We start from the raw sequence: 19949 nt of genomic DNA, 5'->3' as shown, positions 1-19949 counted from the left end.
TTCACACAGCTGGATTACCAACCTGTGTGCCTCTCTGTCGACGGGCGAAAAGAATCTCGTTTTGGGGCATTAAAGGCACTCAGAGAATTGCGGAAGGAACGGGTTAATAAACCTAAATGGTGGCCGTATTGGATTTTGCCAATATGGCCGCCCCAGATGGCACCCTTCGAGGGGCCCATCAAAAATCGAAGGAGTATGGTTTGGGCTACATGCGTCCAAATTTGGTATTTTTGGAAGAATTCGAACCAAAAAGTCCCTTACCCCATCCACTAACAACTTTGTTAACTGATTGACTTTGAAGGTAATAATCCTATAATCAAATGGGACAACAGGTGTTATTTTACTTGAACTATAAGACAACAATAACACTGAACGTGGATGACAAAAGAGGAGGCGTGTGGAGGAGAGGTAGTCGTGTCTTAGAATAACTAGCTACTGAAGGACGAAATCAAATGGTTCGTAATGAAAATAAACCTCAAAACCTGAAGAAACCAAGGATTCCATACTGATCACACGTCACTAGTTGAGGATTAGTTGCTGAGCCTGCATTTTGAAGTTCACTATGAGAGAAAAATAGTGCTCTCAAGGAAGTGAAACATCACGGAAATATTTGTGCTATCAAAATGCCAGATATGCCAGGGCTGTGAAGTGATACATAAAACGACTCACTGGTATAAACAAGCTGCACTCGTTAGCAGTATAAGTCGAAGTAACATGAGTCTATTATGACCATTTCACCAATGGGTTCGTAGTTGTATAACAAGATAAGTTAGACTTATATTGCAAGCAGACATGTGTAACAGATGCTCGTGAGAAAGCCCCTCCTTCCCTCTACAACAACTCACCCACAGCCCTTAAAATAAGAAACGGGAAAGGGGGAACTGGGTGCTCTTATCAACCAGGAAGATTTTGTAATGATTGTATTGTATGCTTTCAGAAACATCTCATCCAAACATTTCTAAAAATAACAAGATCAGAGAAGACCGCTCTTACTGCAGGTCTTTAATGGATAATCCTGTCTTACCCAAATTGTATACTCACACATATCTATAGCAGAAAAGCAAATATTTTTTTTCAGCCCTCAACAACTGCAATTCTATTAGAAAGGCTGTCATTCCTGCTACAATTGTTTACCACAGGAAAACCATTTTCAGATTACCTGTTATGAATATATTGGCTTGAACCCAAAATAACCTTTAGGGTGACCTTTAACAAGGGAAAGTTGACTGCAGACCAGAAAACCAACTTCAGAATCGAATTCATTGACCCAGGAAACCTCTAAGATTGACTATGCAATGATTGTAACCTTTTTAGGGTAACCCTTTAATAAACCTAGATGGTGGCCGTATTGGATTTTGCCAATATGGCCGCCCCAGATGGCACCCTTCGAGGGGCCCATCAAAAATCGAAGGAGTATGGTTTGGGCTACATACGTCCCAAATTTGGTGTTTTTGGAAGAATTCGAACCAAAAAGTCCCTTGCCCCATCCACTAACAACTTTGTTATCTGATTGAGTTTGAAGGTAATAATCCTATAATCAAATGGGACAACAGGTGTTATTTTACTTGAACTATAAGACAACAATAACACTGGACGTGGATGACAAAAGAGGAGGCGTGTGGAGGAGAGGAAGTCGTGTCTTAGAATAACTAGCTACTGAAGGACGAAATCAAATGGTTCGTAATGAAAATAAACCTCAAAACCTGAAGAAACCAAGGATTCCATACTGATCACACGTCACTAGTTGAGGATTAGTTGCTGAGCCTGCATTTTGAAGTTCACTATGAGAGAAAAATATTGCTCTCAAGGAAGTGAAACATCACGGAAATATTTGTGCTATCAAAATGCCAGATATAGTAAAAGTTGTGACAATGATCCTCTCAGAGTTTCAATGGTAGCAATGGAGTAGGCCGACATGAAAGCGGGACATGGACACATACACAACTGCACTGACACAGGCGCATACACACACACACACACACTCACACACCCACAACACACAAACACTAATGTTAATGGACGTCTACCGTATGTGAAATTTGCTGCAAAAATACATTTGTTTTATAAATTCAATTGATTTCAGAAACAAAAACTTAACGTATCTTATTTGTAACTAATATTTATTCATATTTTAGATTACATTATAACTATAGGTAATGAACTGCAGAGGTTTTCGGGAAACAGATGTCATTTGATTACTCCGCCTTGTTCCAAAGAAAAGGGATGCTACGTTCCCGTCGGCAGGTGGGTTGAAGACTCCCGCCGACGCTGGTGAAGTTTTAGCCCGCTGTCCGGGCGGTATTTTCCCCCAATTATTATTAACAGTAAACCGCTCTCTGTAGCTCAATATCAGAAAGGGCTCGTAGATCCCACGTGGGGTAGCAATTTGTGGGGTGTGGGGTGTCGTGATCCCTTTGCCAACGATTCGTACGCCTCGCGGTGCGATAGGCTTATGTGGTTATATTAAACACGAGAGGGTGACATAGGATAGGACACACACAAAAAGAGGACAAGAGCCTTGTCTAGTGAAGTTTTGGCCTATCCCTGGGGCGGGCACGTAGAGGAGCCTATTATCTTATCGTCCTAGGCAAGGGACGTCTTCGAAGGGTGAGGATGATAGAAGAGTGTACCGAAAAGGGGGGGGGGGGGCAGTAGAAGAGAACAGACAGCAATAGAAGTGGAGTGCTTTGAACTCCTCTTTATGATAAAGTCAGAAAGAAAATGTCATTTCGGGTCAGAATGCTATACTAAAAAATAAAGTAGTGCATTCATTCCGCGACCCAAAGAATATATTGTCAGGCTCCCTAATACGTTTGTGTGTGTGTGTGTGTGTGTGTGTGTGTATGTGTGTTTGTGTTTCGTTTTTCAGCCTACCATATTGCCTTTAAGGATCAAGTGCTAACGATTTGGGTAATCAATCAAATCACATCAAAATTGTTACGACCCTTTGCAATTCGAATTCAAAACCGAAACTTTGTACATTACAGGACAAACGAGTGGTCGATGTGAAATACTAAAGAGGATCGCCTTGAGAGAAAGTCCTGTAAATGTACAAAAGTTTAAACGACTATCCGCGATGGCAGACAAGAGGGTAACTATGCAATTAATCAAGGTGATTAAACCACATTGTCATCGTATTTCTTAACGGTTAAATCAAACGAATTAAGTGCATTCTTCCACGGTTTCCATAGGCCCTTTCCTGCTTCTACCTGAAGCTGTACGGACATTACAATAGCGAACTTAAAGGAGACCGCCGGACGATTTTCAGATTTTTGCATTTAAACAACTATAAATTAGTTATAGTTTTCAGAAAATAGGTTTCAGAAAATAATTATGGTGATTGGGATAAAAATAAGAATATTTTCAAAATTTAGAACAAATTGCAATGAAGAAGGATGATGACATGGCAGAGTCACCAAAAGAATGCATAAGTTGGGACTCAAAGAAGGCATGAATAGATTATACACAGGGTAACTCGCAAGCAAGCGGTATTGTAAAGGAATTACACAGCTACATTTCTAAAATATACGAACCTCCTATGTCATCATCCTTGTTCAGTGTAATTTGTTTAAGGTTTTTCAAAGTATTGTTTCTCTGCTCAAGAACCACAATAGATTCCAGAAATCAATACATGGAGTTGTCGATTTATGCACTACATGATGTGAAATTATGACAATCGTCTGGAATGTCCCTTTAATCTGCGACACGTGCGCTGTAAAATCATTTCCATTGCCCATCCCGGAAGACTGCGTCGTCTTCATAACGTTCGCGTCGCAGATCTAACGCTCGCTAATATTAATCTTGGACAGAATCATGGTTTCACACACCTACATAAACAACTAGGGAGATGCCAAGTAGATGCGCACGCAAGCTCGGAGGCCTTTCCTCCAGTGACATGAACAGACCAGACTCATCAGCATTGGTAATTCTCATCTTTTCCACAGCAGTTACGTAGTTCATTTTGATCTTCGTTCACACCACATTTAAGATTGTACACCTGCAGGTAAAGCCAACTTTCCTGATTTTGGCAGAGGTTCTCATGATCTAGTTGAAGTGAGTGTTTAATCCTTCGGCTAACGACGGACTGATATAGAATTCCTTTGATTTTTTGTTGTTTTTTTTGGATTTCAAAAGGAAGATTTAGAATGTCTCCGGTTGTTCTGTTGATTGTCTGTTTCTTCCTCTGTGAGCCATTGCTTACTTCCTCAACTTTGGAAACCAACATAACGTGTACGTATAGCTTTTCTTCCGTTATTTTTGTTGTTTATGGTTATTCTCGTGGATCATTCATGTTTCTCATTTTCCTCCTCTTTGCTGAGGTATGCGTGCATTTGCTAGGAAAAGAACAAAATCATGCAAGGCTATGCAACTTTGGTTTCTCTTTATTTTGACTTTTCACTTTTTTTTCTTTTTTTTTCACTTTTCTCTGTATTTTTGGTATAGGTAATATGACACTGCTCAATCTAATACTTTTGCCTTCTAATCAAGTGAGTAACATTTACAATTTGTTCAGTGTATGAATACAAAATTAGCACTCTTCAATTCCGTACAGAAATAAACTTTGTTTGAAATGATGAAAATAAAAAGTAACAGTAATTTCTTTCTTTTATACATGATGACTGTGAATGACAAACTTCGATTCAATTATCATTTCTCTTTTTTATACTCTTTTCATCATATACAAAAGTTAGAAGTAACTTGAAATTCTCACTTTTTGTTCGTTCCCTGGGCCTGCAGATTTTACCCTCAACTGCTCAGGGAAGCCACTGGACCTCGATATATGGTGTAATGAAGAATGCATCGCTAACAGTAGCTGGGTTATACAGGCACATCCAGGACGGCGACTTCTTATTGAAATTCACCCTATTAACAATAGGATCACTGTATTTCAAATAAAGGATGTAATATCTAACAGAACTTTTCGGATGACTCCGCCTCTGAATCGTAAAGTGCCGTTTTCCTTTTTATCACTGGCGCATCAAACGAGACTTCGTGCAGTGGAAGTTGATCCATTGAGCAGTGTCATATATATATATCCAGCGAATTTCAAGATTAGCGGAAAGTGTTACGAGGGTAAGTATTCATCATCTCTTAAATAAGGAATATTACAGTTCTCATACTTTTCTTATTCCCATCTTAATTTCTTCCGAGAAAGAGTTATGCACATTTTGACTAAAAACAAATCATTGAGTCGTAGCAAAGGGAGTGTTTAAGTAATGATATGACCAGAATTTCTCTTCGTATCACACAGTATAAAAATTCAGTGAAAATCACTCGCTTGAGGCCCAAAGTACAATTTTGCTTTTGGGTACGTCTCATTGTCACATTACAGTCATAGAAATACATGACAGAGTAATTCAAGAAATTAATGGTGGTAAAGATGTTTTAGCAGTATTCATGGATCTTTCTAAAGCTTTGGACTGTCTTTCTCATGAAATTTTATTACAAAAATTACACTATTATGGTGTTAGAGGTGTGTGTTTTAAATGGTTTAGATCTTATTTATATGGAAGAAAATAATTTACTGTGTATGATTCTTTTAGTTCGTCTTTTAAGAATATTGAAATGGGTGTGCCTCAAGGATCCATTCTTGGACCTTTACTGTTTTTGATCTATATACATAACATTGTAAACTCTTGCCATGAATGTCATTTTATTTTATATGCAGACGACACCTCACTTCTTGCCTCACATAATGATATCAATGTTTTGATTGCATCTTTCAATAAAAGCCTTTTTCAAGTACATAACTGGTTTAAGTGCAATATGCTCACTTTGAATATAAGTAAAAAGCAATGTGTATTTTTTAAACGCGGAGGTGTGCAATGTGATACTGATGAAATGATTTTGAAAATTGATGAAACTCGTTTGAAAATGTGTGCGGATCCCCGGCCCCGCCATTTTCTTCATCATGCAATGATTACTATAAAAGAAAATGTGATTACGTATATAGCTGATCTATTAGTTTATATTTGTAATTCATCTGGTTCAAAAAGTGATATGCCTGATTATTAGCACAGCCTCTTTAATGAAATATAACGATGTTCTGTTTGGTATCAAACAGAACGATCTCCAATTTGGTATCAGGCAACAGCATATACAACCAATGCGCTATTGCCTTTTGTGGGGAAAAAAAATAATGCACTTTAGTCACGACAGATCTTCAGATATCTTCTTATCTTCAGATAATTTATTACCTTACTATGATGTAATGTTATAAATCAATAATGATCACAATAATGTTAAAATAAAATTAATAAAATCACAAATGCAATTTCAGGGATCAATATTCATTTAATTTCAAGATTTACCATTGGTAAAGCTGGTTGATGGCTCCTCTCCCCTGGATGGCATGGTAGTCCTGGAGTCAGACAAATATATGTGCTATGATGGCTTTAACCTCGAAGCTGCTGATTTAGTCTGCAGAGAGCTCGGCTTCCCAGCGGTAAAGAATTACTCGGCTCAACCTATCTCGGGTGCGGCAACATTGAAATTGACGGACTGGTTTTTATATTCTACAGGTAATCACAACACTTTGGAATAAATTGAACATGCAGGTACAAAATTATGTTTCATTTGTATTTTATACATTCAAGTACAAGGAAAGAGGTGATTATCTGAAAGTGAAATCGCACACATTTAGCAAGTTTGAAAACATCAAAGTAACGAATTCCTGAGAAAGATCACAGTAATCTTATTGTTGTGAATTTTTGTTTTCCCCACAAACCCCCGATTAATAAAGATAATAATAATGATTACAAGCAATAACATCATTTATATGGTATTTATAAGGTTCCAAGGTTAGTCCGTCTAATTATTAAACGCTCCCGACGCATCTTGTATACATTCAAGACAAGAATTACAAAAAAAAAAAACGACAAAGCGAGGCAGTACAGGACGTGTATGAAATTACCGATAATCAGTTATTATTAGCCATACTTACACAAATATTTCTTGAGAATATTTCTCATACTTCAACTCCAGAGTTAATATTACTAATCAATTGAGGGAGTGAGTTCCATAGAGAAGACCTGGCGTGAGCAAAAAAAAAAAAAAAAAAAAAAAAAAAAGTTCGTCACCCCCCCCCCCCCCCCCCCCCCCCCACTGTGTGCACCTAAGGGATAGCAAGGACGCTTGAGTTTTGGGAACGTATCGTCGACCACGCCGATATTGTGGAAGAGAGCAATTTAAACAGTAATATTAAAGCGAATGAATTTTGAAAACAATACTTTTTTAGACAGGCAACCACTGGAGCGTTTCAGAACTGATGGGATGTGATTGTGTGAGTTAAGGCATACTACACGAGCGCTACACGTTTGTGATTTTTGAAGGTTTGATAGTGAGTTTTGAGGCACACCGAAGAAGAGGCCATAGCCGAAATCCAGGCGGGATGGAATCAATGCGTGAACAATTTTTTTTTTTTTTTTTTCAGGGGCACAACCATAGAGATATTGAAGGATAAAACCTAAACCGCGTAAATTGATGAGGCGATCGAATTGATTTTGAGACAAACTAAATTTGTGTACACATTGTCATATATATTGAGTCAAGATACACACCAAGGTTATGGTGAGAGAAGAAAATTTTCTCGAGCCGATTCTTAGAGTCGTACATTATAAATTCATATTTTACTATAAAAGTTTTTATATTGACTGAATGGGACTTGGACGAATTATGCTCATCTTGTTCACATGTCTCAAGATTTCAAACCGCGCTGATTGCATTGCTATGTTTTGATTTGAAGAAAAGTATAGATTTGAATATCATTTGTATATCAAATGTGATAAACACACAAATTGTTCGTGAAAAGCACTCTTCAAATTAGTTAGATACACCGCAAACAAGGTGGGCTCGACCGCAAAGCCTTGCCTGTCCTTTATCACCGAGATACATGAGGGTATTCAGCAGAACTGAATGGTTAGCACACTTGGCAGTAACGGCAACGATTCCCTTGGTGATGTGCCGAATAATGCAGAGGTATGATAAAACATTTATACACATCGCAGATAATGTTTATTAGGTTTATAGAAAAAGATAAAAGAAGTTCGCAAACGATTGACAAAATATCAATTCACAGGTTGTCAGAGTGCAAGAGCAAAGGATTGTCTGTCACAAGGAACTGAGTGTCCCTCGAACAAAGCTGTGAAACTCAGATGTCGAGGTAAGATGAAACATGAAAAGTGCAAGCGATTTATTATTCAAATTCTACAAGAAAAGACATTAATGGTAACCCGGTGGCCAGAGCTAGGCTGCCAGAAATAAATGTCAGGCCGTCAGTTTAATATATATATATATATATATATATATATATATATATATGATTTGGTGGCCAGATTGGCCCATGGAATATTTGAAGAGTTTGTTTGCAAAAACCGATAAGTCCATATTTGTCAAATGGAGATATTTGCGATTAAAGGTCAAGAAAAACAAAGAGAATAATAAGAAAATGTTTGCTTCTTTTGACCATAACTTTAAAAATATACCTTTATATGTTCTGATCAATATATCATTTAAAAGGTACTATTTTGTACTTTATGACAGAGACCCTATTTCAAAATCTTGAAAAATTGACTTATCGGTTTTTGCAAACAAACTCTTCATTTGTAAATGTATCATCGTTGTATGTGCATTCTCATCAGGACCAGGGGAGAAAAGCTCAGTGCTTCAAACAAACTGCACGCATTCCACCTAGCTGAGAGGGTTGCCATAATAAATTATTGTAGCTGATCTCCATTGCTAAAGTTGAAAACATGCAAAATCTCACATCATTCGACTTTAAACATACTGAAACAAGAACAAAGAAACAAAATTGACACTTGTTTCAGAGAATGAAACTCACGTCTACTTTTGGCATAATACAAAAAGATTACAACTTTGAGCAAATTCTACAAAGTCTTTATTTTTAACTTAACTTACATATGACAACGAATCTTTATTTCATTTCACACGTCGTTTGCACTTTATATGTACAGGCTATTTGAAATTCAAATGACATCGAGTTTATTCACAAGGTGTTAAAGTGTTTGCAGTGTATAGCTAGTCAATATTGCAAAGATCGGCGTCTGGTGACCCTCTTGTTTCGACTCTTCTCCTCTTGCCCTTCGTTATTGCGAACCATCACACGCCCGTCCTACATCCGTGTCCTGCGATGTTGTAAAGCACCTTCGTCTTTAAAGGAGACCTCCGGATGGTTTTTAGATGTTTACATTTGAACAACTATAAATTACTTATACTGAGGACAGAGTTTCAGAATATTTGATAATTGGGGTGAAGAATAAGAATATTTTCAAAATTTAATACAAATTGGAATGAACAAGGATGATGACATGCCAGAATCACCATAAGAATGCATGAGTTGGGGTTCAAGGAAGCAGAACAGAAAGAAGAAGGCATTCATATAGATTATACACAGGTGAACTCGCAAGCAAGCGGTATTGTAATGGAATTACATTGCTACATTTCTAAAATATGTTAACCTCCTTTGTCATCATCCTTGTTCAGTGTAAATTGTTTAGGTTCTTTTTTAAAGTATTGTTTCTCTGCTCAAGAACCACAATAAATTCCACAAATCAATACATAGTTGTCCATTTATGTTCTACATGATGTGAAATTATGAAAATCGTCTGGAATGTCCCTTTAAGACTTGATCATTCCGTTTTAAAAAAGTTGGGGGTAGTATTCTGAAAATGTTCCTAGGAACAGTTTTCCCTATTACACCAGGATTTGTCTTTTTACCCAAAAATGAAGAGCTTGCTTCCAAAAGGCGCTAAATCCAATTTTTATCGAACTCCATCTTTCGCATGATTCGAACAGATCTTTGTCATGTGCACATAAGGCACTAAAAATTTAATCAAAATTGTTTGAGGAAATATGAAAAAATGAAGCATGAAATTCACGCTTTCAACCAAAAGGCGCTAAATCCATTTTTGCTTTCAACCAAAAGGCGCTATATCCAATTTCTCTATTCCGGTCTCTGATTGGTCAGAGCACGCCAGCTAGGGGTGCTCTGACCAATGAGAACATGCAACACGTACTATTACATGCAGCGATACTGCACTACATAGTTCAATGGCAATTCTTCACGGTCATGGATCACTACCACTGTTGTCTGTAGTGCTGTACAGAGCCATGGCATGAGTCGAAAGTACATGACAGTTTCATAATGGATGAAAGACCAAAGACTGCCGGTGATCTAAAAAGTGGTACGAAAAGTGGAAAAATGAGGCAGTATTGAAGAAATGCAAGGCTAAGCAGTGGAAATACAGCTGTGAAAGGTGAGTTTACTTATCTGTACGACGCCCAGATTAAGTCAGTCCCATATGTGCGTCTTGGTGTTGGGACCGAGATGGGCATCATACCCTACTTTGAACATGTTGAGTTGATTTATGAGCAACGTAGAATGTCAAATTTGGGTTTTATTACAAATTTCATAATTAATCATTCACTGGGATCAATAATCTGCTGGGGAAAATTGTGAAATGGGCCCCACCATGCACCGGCACCACAAACAGGGCTCGTCGTCGTGCATCAATGTAAATTATGTATTTTACGTGTTGGCTACCAGCTAAATGTTTACCTGTACAAGGCTGTAGTGTAGAGCTCTAACGTTAGAGCTCTATTAAATGTTAGTACTATATAATAAGTTTTAGTAAATTAAACCTTTTGATCTATGGGTTCTGCTCGACGATGCAATACCAAGCAAGGTAAATTTACTACTAGACCTAGGCTAGGCCTATACTAGTAGCTACTACCAGATATTATAGGGTGGACTTACAGCAACAGGGCTGCGTGTGTATAAACAGGGTAAATTTACCGGTACTTTTCGGTGATGCAATACCAAGCAAGGTAAATTACCAGTAGGCCTACTACTAACGTAGCCTATAGGGTGGACTTACAGCAACAGGGCTGTGTGTGTATAAACAGGGTACTTTTCGGCGATGCAATGCCAAGCAAAGTAAATTACTACTAACGTTACTAACATAGGGTGGACTTACAGCAACAGGGCTGCGTGTGTATAAACAGGGTAAATTTACCGGTACTTTTCGGCGATGCAATACCAAGCAAGGTAAATTACCAGTAGGCCTACTACTAACGTATAGGATGGACTTACAACAACAGGGCTGTGTGTGTATAAACAGGGTACTTTTCGGCGATGCAATGCCAAGCAAGGTAAATTACTACTAACGTTACTAACATAGGGTGGACTTACAGCAACAGGGCTGTGTGTGTATAAACAGGCGAGCCGCTGTGAACCAATACTGACATGCAGTGGTGGGGCCTATTTAACAAGTATGCCTTAGTTTAGCGTAGGGTTGTATACCTATGGTAAGAATAATCAAGGGTCATGAGGAAGTCTTTCCAAGGATAGAATGAAGGGCAAAATCGTGAAATCGGCCCCACAGCAGTGTGCTTGCACTCGTGCATTTAGCAATTAAGCAAGGTTAGGTTAGGGTTAGGGTTTAAGGTTAGGTTAGGGTTGTACTTATAGTTGAATTGGCTGTTGAATTAGTCAAGGGACATTAGGGAGTCTTTCCAAGAATTAAACATGAAGACCAAAGAAAAAAAAACGGGAGAAAGGGAGGAGTATGCTGTGGAAATCGGCCCCGCCTCTGTATCAATTGCTCGTAAACACCGTTTGGTGGGGCCGCATTCACAAGTATTATACTATGGAAGAAAGCCCCAACGCCGTGCTTATGTACCGATGAACGCCACACGGTGGGGCTGAATTCACGAGTATAAACAGGCGAGCCGCTGTAGTATTAGTACTGACACGCAGTGGTGGGGCCTACTTCACGAGTATGCCAAATGAAGTGTATTGCTACATTGTATGCAGTGGAAACTGGTCCTGTTGCTGTATCAATCATGCATATTAAAAGTGTCGTTTGGTGGGGCCACATTCCTCAGTATTAGCCCTGTATTGTGCAAGAAAGCACCATATTGAACACCACATGGTGGGGATGTAACAGGTAAGCTGCCGTATTATTTAGTACTGATGATAGAGAGACAGTGGTGGGGTCCATTTCACAAGTATGTCACTAATTATCTGTTGAAGGAACTGTAATCAATAAATGAAGTTACCTTGACTCATTTTCTCAGTTAAGTTTTCTGTAGATCTACAGCGTGTAACTATTCAAGTCAGTCTATACAGTACTGCTTATGCTGTGTTGCAATGGTAATGACCTGGTTACCTAAACTGTTCGAGTTGGTCTATGCAGCACGGGTGCATTGCCCTGGTAATGATAGAATTAGAGCCTGTCTAATATTCACTGATGGATCTTATAATCCTGATATGATTGCATTAGTGGTTTTTTTATGGTTATATTAAACATCAAAAAATTATGTTAAAAAATCTGTAAATCAAACTAGTCCCTTTCTTTTTGGTCTTTTAGTAGAGTAAGTGTTGCTCCAAATATGGCTGTCTAGAAGCTATTGAGAAATGTATCAAAATTGGAAGTTTAAGGTTGTGTTTGCTACTCGTGGACAGATATTCTAAGCCAACGGTATTAATTACTTTTGATTGAATTCTCTTATTCTTCTCCCAATTCAGGTTAATGGCAAATCATCCTTGGAAGTCATACAACCTACAGCATATCTGCAAGCAGCAAGTGTCACTGAGCTGGCAAGACACCCAACGACCTGCCCAACTCGTTGTCACGCCCAATACATCTGTCCCCCCAGGAGCAAACCTCCCAAGGAGGGAGTGGGTGTCATTAAATCGGATTCGAACCCGAGTTGGGCGTTTCAACGCAGCCATGCATCGGTGGGGGCTACGCCCGTCAGCAGCCTGCCAGTGTGGTGCACCAGAACAGACTGCTCAACACATCTTGAGTGAGTGCCCTGATCTCCGCCCTCCTGACAACATGGACCTGACACACCCTACTCCTGAGACTGTAACTTGGCTACAACAACTGAGGGACGTTATTTAGCTGCCGCTGCCTCATACGCAAGAAGAAGAAGAAGCGCACATTGATGACATTTACCATGCCTTATACCAGGAGGGTGACAGGATGCATTCATAGCAGTACATGAAAGGCCAAGATTTCGTGAATCAGAGGATTGCGAGAAATCACAGAGCTTATCGTTCATTTCTGAGCTCATGCGTACTGAACCAGACAACGGAACCATCACAGTGGTCTTAATCTCATTGAATGCTGAATCAAGCTTTCTTGAGTACGCCGGTAGGTGCAACGTACTTCGAGTGGCTGTGTGTTTTTGACATCATTAAACTCAAGCTGAGAGGAGGAGAAAACATCCCTGGAAAACAACATCAAGGTGATATTGCTTGCATTTAGGCGGTGGACAGGAATTCGGCGAGGGACTAACCAAGTGGCCAGTGCTTTGAATGACTTCCTTGATATTGAATACAGTGGACATCTCTGGCAATGAGGATGAAGCAACAGTGGCCACCAATGATGAACGGAACTCTGACTCGAGCTCATGGCAAGACATTATGATTCCTAGGGCAGGCACTTTAACTAGTTGAGATATTCTGCCATGGACTTGATGGTATGCATTTCATGCGGTAAACCTCCTGTTTTGGCTGTAAATGACTCAATTTTTACTTTTTAGAAATGAACATGGTAAGAAGACAAAAAAAGACAATGTGATTCACAGTACAGATGCCTAGATGTAGGCCTTATTGCTGTTGACTTACGTATAAACAAAGAGTTTTGTCCACAGATGTGCTTTCATGTGCGTCTGTTGCCTTCTTAATAAGTACTACAGTTATAGCAAATTGACATTTTTTTAAAACAGATGTTTGGGTAGTCCAAATCAAAAAGCCTCCAGCAAAGCCTTGCAATGCTTTCTTAGTATTAATAGGTAAAGCATACAATGTGAGGGCTTATCATAGTGATTTGTTTTCATGTCTGTTGCAGTCAGATTTCTGCATGACAACCTGTATTTTATTTTCACCTGAAGTAAATACTATCAGTCAACATGATTTCACAATCTCTGCAAGTCCTCACTTTCCTTGAGTCACTGTACCTTCTGTATAGACTTCATGATATTCAGTGCAAAGTGTTGTTAGGAGATCAAAGTATTTTATTTGTTGTTGTTGCTGCTGCAGTTGTATTTTGCATGTGTGGAATGTATAATGAATAGGTGTACAGTATGCTGCTATTATGAGTAAAATTAAAAGCAGCATGCTGGGAAAGATTTCACATTTTGATATGTGTGTGTTTTGGTGCATTTGTGTGTGTATGTGTATGTGGGTGTGTGTTTGGGTGGGTGTGTGTGGGTGTGTGTGTGTGTGGGTATGTGTGGCTACTGTGATGTAAATTTATGCAGTTCTCTAGTATTTACCTGGATTGTACATTAATGACATTCCCTAATACCAATGTTATTGAACAACTCAAAAGTATTTCTTCCAAAAGGCGCTAAATCCATGATTTCTTCCAAAAGGCGCTAAATCCGAAAAAATCTAAAATATAAAAATTCATAAAAAATAAATGGTGTGTGCAGGATTTTTTTAATGTGCATTTTTATTACCTACTGTGATGGCTCTTCCACTAGGAGCATAGAGCTAATGAATAAACAAGCTGTAATATGTGTAATTAAAAAACATCAATTTACTCGAAAGTAGCCGGAATGGATTTAGCGCCTTTTGGTTGCAAGCTCTTCAAATACTAAAAGTAATAGATGCCAGCAATACTATACAAATAGTGAATGGTCATGAATGCGATGGTACAAGAGGTCCAGTTGAATAGTGCACCTCATCTTTCAGCAAGTGCGAAATCTTGATCCATTACACGAGTAAAGATCATAGATCATTCACTATTATTTAGTTATACACTATCTCTGACGTCAACGGAGGTGATGCACACATATTCTTGAATTTATTACATAAATGGCAAACATTTTCCGTGAAAGGCGAACAAGTAGCCTCACGTTGCAGTCTCAGTTAGTCGGCCGTGTAGGTGCGCACGTGAAATCGATCGGCTGAAGTTGCTTACAAGAATGAGTGAAAAAAAAGTACATGTACGCGCTTGTAAGCACTTTTTTTTTATTATTGAGGAATGGAAATTGGTGACGTCAGCTATCCATTTTGCACAAACAAAATCGCGCGGTTGACAGCCACAGCGTGAGATGGTACATTTAACTGTATATCATTTGATTAGGCAATCGACCCATCGGATAGCTGCATTCTTTCTTTTTTTTTTTTGCGTTGTATAGTTCAACTAATAGCACATGTCTTGCAGGTATCATCTTTTTAATCAGTTCATCAGACATATTAAAAAAAAATTGTTATGAATAAGACCATCTGACATGCCTGTAACGGAAAAAATGAAAGTATGTTCTAAAGTATCAAAGTGCAGTAGTTCATTGAAATATACTCTTAAGTTTATACTTCACTACGATATTGCCACATTTTATGTATTGGAATGTCGTTTTGTGGAGCTGTGACAAATGTTCTTTGAAACGGTATTTTAAAAAGAAAAATCATGCAATAAGAATCAGAGCCCACTCACAGCCCAAACCCACACTGAGGCCTTATCAAAAACGATAAAAATAAAATGGTTCAAAGTGTAAGATATCAAGAAATTTATTACCTGTAGTTTTACATATTCATACATTGATGACATCTTACCATTTTTTGATAATTGTTTTATTGAAACAAAACTAGAATCTTATTCTTATTCGACAAAGTAAGCAATTATAATATTCCGTCTGTCCGTTTCATAATCATGTGCAATGTTTCTAGACGCACTATTTATAACATATATGCTGCATGGCCCTCTTATGGAATGTCTTACCTTAATGTTGAATGTACTGTTAATCTTTCGTCGTTTGAACATTTCGTAACAAAATGAAGAAAAAAGATCGTTTGAATCAATGACTTCGTTTAACATATACACAAATGACTTAAAGCTTGTTGATCTATTCACTTGTTAATTGTATGTATTATTATCTAGATAATCCACCGTATTCGGTAATAATATCTTTTGTTTTACAATCGATTTGAAATTATATGACAGAAATCTGTATTTGAAAGTCATTTCAATAGGCCTATTGTTGACTCATCCGCTTTGAAAACATACATGTATCTTAATTATGAACTCTGCCAATGATGTTACCTGTATCTTTTTTAACTATGTGGAAATAAAATAATTGGATGGAATTGAACTGAACCTTATTCCAGCGATCTGAATCTGAAAAGGGATTGATTAAAAATCACGTAACAAGCAAAATATCACAAAACGGTTGATCATTTCTTTCCAGCATACGAAAACTGTTTTCAGATTTGAACGATCTCACTTTATGTGCACGCAGAACCTGGATTCCGTGGGTGCTACCCGGACCATCGTTACATCTCTCTGGCTTCAAGTGTCCTTGGCTTTAACGTTTATTCTGACGAAGAGTGTGTGTCGACGTGTAGAGGGAAACCCGAAAATCCTGATATTGTTATGACTGATGAAATGAGGTGCAGATGTTTTCGATCAGAAGAATATACCAACTTCATTTCTGGCGTGACTTGTGCTCACTCTTGGATACCTCAAACCAGCCTAGAATCCGGCAGCAAGGCCCACTGTTTGTTTAACCGTGAGTATCAAGAGCATTTGACGTATGACGGGAAGACTCTGCTTCTGTTCTCATTATTCTCTCATAATCGTTGCAAATAGCTTTATGTTCGATTGTGTTGAAAACATGTCAGCAGTATTGAAACTGATCTTTCGTCTTTGGACAACACCTAGTACTTTTACTGCTTATAGGATAAAGTACCTCGACAGGCATTATCATCACTGTTATATAAGTTTTGATACTGCTATTGCTTAAACACTGAAACAAAAATTGAGTATGGAAGTAAACGACAAATTACAATATTGCTTAAAGGGCAAGCTCACCTTCATATACATGGGGATTGAGTGAGTGCAGCAATATTAGCGGGATGCATCACTGAATGTTTGAGGAAAAACAGACAATCCGATCAAAAGGTTTGAAGTTTCTGCGCAGTCTCTACTGCATGATAAAACTACTACAGATTATCATTTATGATGACGCGTAGAACGATATAAGGAAATTATAAAGAGAATGTCACAATGTACACTTACAGTATATATATATATATATATATATATATATATATATATATACATACACATTTTTTTTTTTAAAGAAATGTACGCATTCCCTCGATTTGTTAATGACGTTTATTAAGGATAACATTATCCCCCTGCCTTCTGAAAGAAGCAAGTCAAGTGCTCTTTAACTATGCTAGAAAAGTTAAAATATTTTATTTTTTCTTTACATTTTCTCTATATAAGTCCTACTGTTCTACGCATGTGACATCACAGGCTGTAGTAGTCTTCTTATCCATTCATAACTTTTGAACTGATTGTCCAATTTTCTTAAAAATTTTTACTGATGTTTTCTGTCAATATTGCTGTTTTCTCTCAATGCATAATAAGAGTATAATGAAGGTGAACTTGTCTTTTAACCCCGAATCCTTACACTTTCTTCCCGTACTCAGAGACGGGGGAAATAGATGTGGTTTTCATTTACTGCAATAGTTTGAGGAACAATAGTCACGGAACTATTTTTAATATAGTTCACACCATCTCCTTTCTTTCTTTCTTCATTAATAATGTAGGTCGTTTTTTTTTTTTTTTTTTTGGTGATCACATAGGTCATGGGGCAAAATGTTCACAGGAGCGATATCATCAAATGATTTGGGCGAAAAAGTTAATTTCAACTGCCGTTATATATATCTACGACTTTGGAATTTCGTTTGCTCCTTTATTCTTTTTTTTTTTTTGCATTCTTTCGTTATTTGAGATTTATAGTCATTCGAAATCGCAACTTTTCTGTTCTATCTAAAGTTTCTGTCGGATTTTGTAAGCATCCTTGCCCTGTGTCTGATGGTTATTGGGATTCTAATAACACGAGCTTTGGATCCAAGGTGACTCTTACTTGTGACGAAGGTTTCACGCTAAATGACAGAGCGACACTGCAGTGTGGACGACCTGGATGGTCGACATACTTCCCGGTTTGGAACGCGTCAGTCCCGTCTTGCTTGGCAGCCGGAAATGTAACAAACGGTTTGTAGTACAAATCCATATTACAATATGCCATTAATGTAACCCCAAGCAAACAATTAATAAGCTTATATGAGTGAGCTTGTGACTCGACTATGATATCTGACAACAGATCCACACAAAAAAATATATATTAGGACTTTCGCCTGTTTTATGACATTGTGTCACTTAACAATTTGGCGACTGACTGACGAATTCCTTGCTTAATTAAGTACTTCATTGCTATCTGATTAAATTGTTTTTGATGAATATATTGTGTGGCATATTTAGAAGCTGAAAAATTTTCAATGGGATGGCCAAATGGGCTTGTGAATCATGGCTAAGGTTTCACTATCTCATGTGAAATGTGCTCCTTAAAAGAGCCGGTATCATTTTGCAAAGTACATGTGGCAAGTGGTGATTCTTTTATAACGCGGTGATTCCGTGAGAAGAACTGCATTTTGCTGTCCATCTAAGTGACGTCTTCTCTGTAACATTTCCCTTATAGTTCATATGTCCCTTTTGTTACCCTGAAAATCTCAATCCTCCCATAACCTGGCATAATAATGTGAGGTATAGGCTTTTCAGACTTCTCCTCAGAATGATATGACTGAACACCTATTATATGATGAAGTGGGGACCAATTATTAGAAATATCCGTCGAATTGATTTTAGACTCCGAAGAAATTCCGGATGTTCTTCTCGGTACAAAATAGCATCATGTTATTAAACTATAAAGTGGGATCAGTGTCTCTTATTTTTTTGTTAGTTTGTTTGTTTGTTTGTTTGTTTTTAATTCTGAGGTGTCTTACCGGAATATTTTATACACGATGCTAAGATACATTTTTCTTAGACCATGTAAACTTTCGTGACGTTTACCCGTATCAGGCCAATTACCCCCCACCCCGCCCCATTATCCTCCGGCTAAACACTGGTTAGCGGTTAGAGTAAATATTTGGGTTAGTGTTAGGTTTAGGTTTATAGAGTTTAGGTTACGGTTAAGATTAGGTTCGGGATCATATCAGGGGTCAGGGTCAGCCGGGGAAGGGGAAGGGTCCTAGACCTACGCCTACCATAAGGATATACGACCTTTGGCTATGAAGTGCAAAAACTATTGAAGATACAATATGTTGCTTTGATAATGTACCTGAGAAAATCCCTCTCTCCGGGACGCTTTCTATTTTTTTAGAAGCAAAAAAAGAAGGTATATTACAGTTTGCAACACCAGAGCCGTCTGTTTGCTTCTTATTCCATTGAATCTCGTTTATGTATTCATTTTGTGTGCGTTTGCTAAAAGGTAAGGAGAAGCACAATGCAGAAATCAGCACGACACCATCACAAAGAGACAGCACTTCAAGAATATCAAGTGAGTAGAACAAGGTGCACATTTTAATAGTATGCATTACGTAGTAAAGTCTTTATATTTTATGTGTGTATGTGTATGTTATTTCGGGAAAAGTAGATCCGTGCGAAATCGTTGCCTCTATAGATGATTGAAAAAAAAAAAAAAAAAACCGTATAAGTCTTTTGTTACTAAACCTGAAACACGAAATAATTCATCTGGCTATTTAAAGGTGCATATTCGTACAACATAACACCTATAAATTAAGTAAAGTATCCATTTTTTTTTTCTGTGAATCAATTAGTATAGGATTTTCTGTTGAATATATAAGTAAGTGCAGTATAAGTCTAGCGTACTTCCCTCTACCACTTCCTCTTCTTCTTCTTCTTCTTTTTTTTTTTTTTTTTGCATTTCAATGCTGCGGGTTATATATAAATATGTATACATTTATATATATATATATACATATATATATATATATATATATATATATATATATATATAATTTATCTTCGATTTGTTTAATACTCTTATATTTTGTTTTATTTTAGTATGCCGCGATAAAGAAAGAATGTTTGTCCTGGTATTGACTT

The 19949-nt window shown here is 37.7% G+C and overlaps 2 protein-coding genes across 2 annotated transcripts; both read left to right on the top strand.

The window, feature by feature from the left end:
* The first annotated feature begins 1363 nt into the window (after positions 1-1363).
* On the top strand, positions 1364-19388 carry LOC140239686 (E-selectin-like). Its single transcript, XM_072319511.1, has 6 exons — positions 1364-1418; positions 6306-6521; positions 8078-8161; positions 16273-16542; positions 17820-18038; positions 19312-19388. The coding sequence occupies exons 1-6, from the start codon at positions 1364-1366 to the stop codon at positions 19386-19388; spliced, it is 921 nt and encodes a 306-aa protein (XP_072175612.1).
* On the top strand, positions 10238-13173 carry LOC140240037 (uncharacterized). Its single transcript, XM_072319848.1, has 2 exons — positions 10238-10274; positions 12548-13173. Exon 2 carries the CDS (start codon positions 12552-12554, stop codon positions 12924-12926), a length of 375 nt encoding a protein of 124 aa, XP_072175949.1. The 5' UTR covers positions 10238-10274; positions 12548-12551; the 3' UTR covers positions 12927-13173.
* Positions 19389-19949: the final 561 nt, after the last annotated feature.

The sequence above is a fragment of the Diadema setosum genome, chromosome 16 (assembly GCF_964275005.1).
Source record: "Diadema setosum chromosome 16, eeDiaSeto1, whole genome shotgun sequence".
Lineage (NCBI taxonomy): Eukaryota > Metazoa > Echinodermata > Echinoidea > Diadematoida > Diadematidae > Diadema > Diadema setosum.
The sequence above is the reverse complement of the archived record's forward strand: the minus strand, read 5'-3'. Positions and strand labels throughout refer to the sequence as shown.

Bases quoted from the DNA above. Each gene is read 5' to 3' on its own strand.
- LOC140239686 (XM_072319511.1), top strand. From the start codon at position 1,364: ATGGCCGCCCCAGATGGCACCCTTCGAGGGGCCCATCAAAAATCGAAG. The intron at 6,522-8,077 runs GTAATCACAACA...ATCAATTCACAG, and splicing joins CTGGTTTTTATATTCTACAG to GTTGTCAGAGTGCAAGAGCA. The intron at 8,162-16,272 runs GTAAGATGAAAC...ATGTGCACGCAG, and splicing joins TGTGAAACTCAGATGTCGAG to AACCTGGATTCCGTGGGTGC.
- LOC140240037 (XM_072319848.1), top strand. From the start codon at position 12,552: ATGGCAAATCATCCTTGGAAGTCATACAACCTACAGCATATCTGCAAG.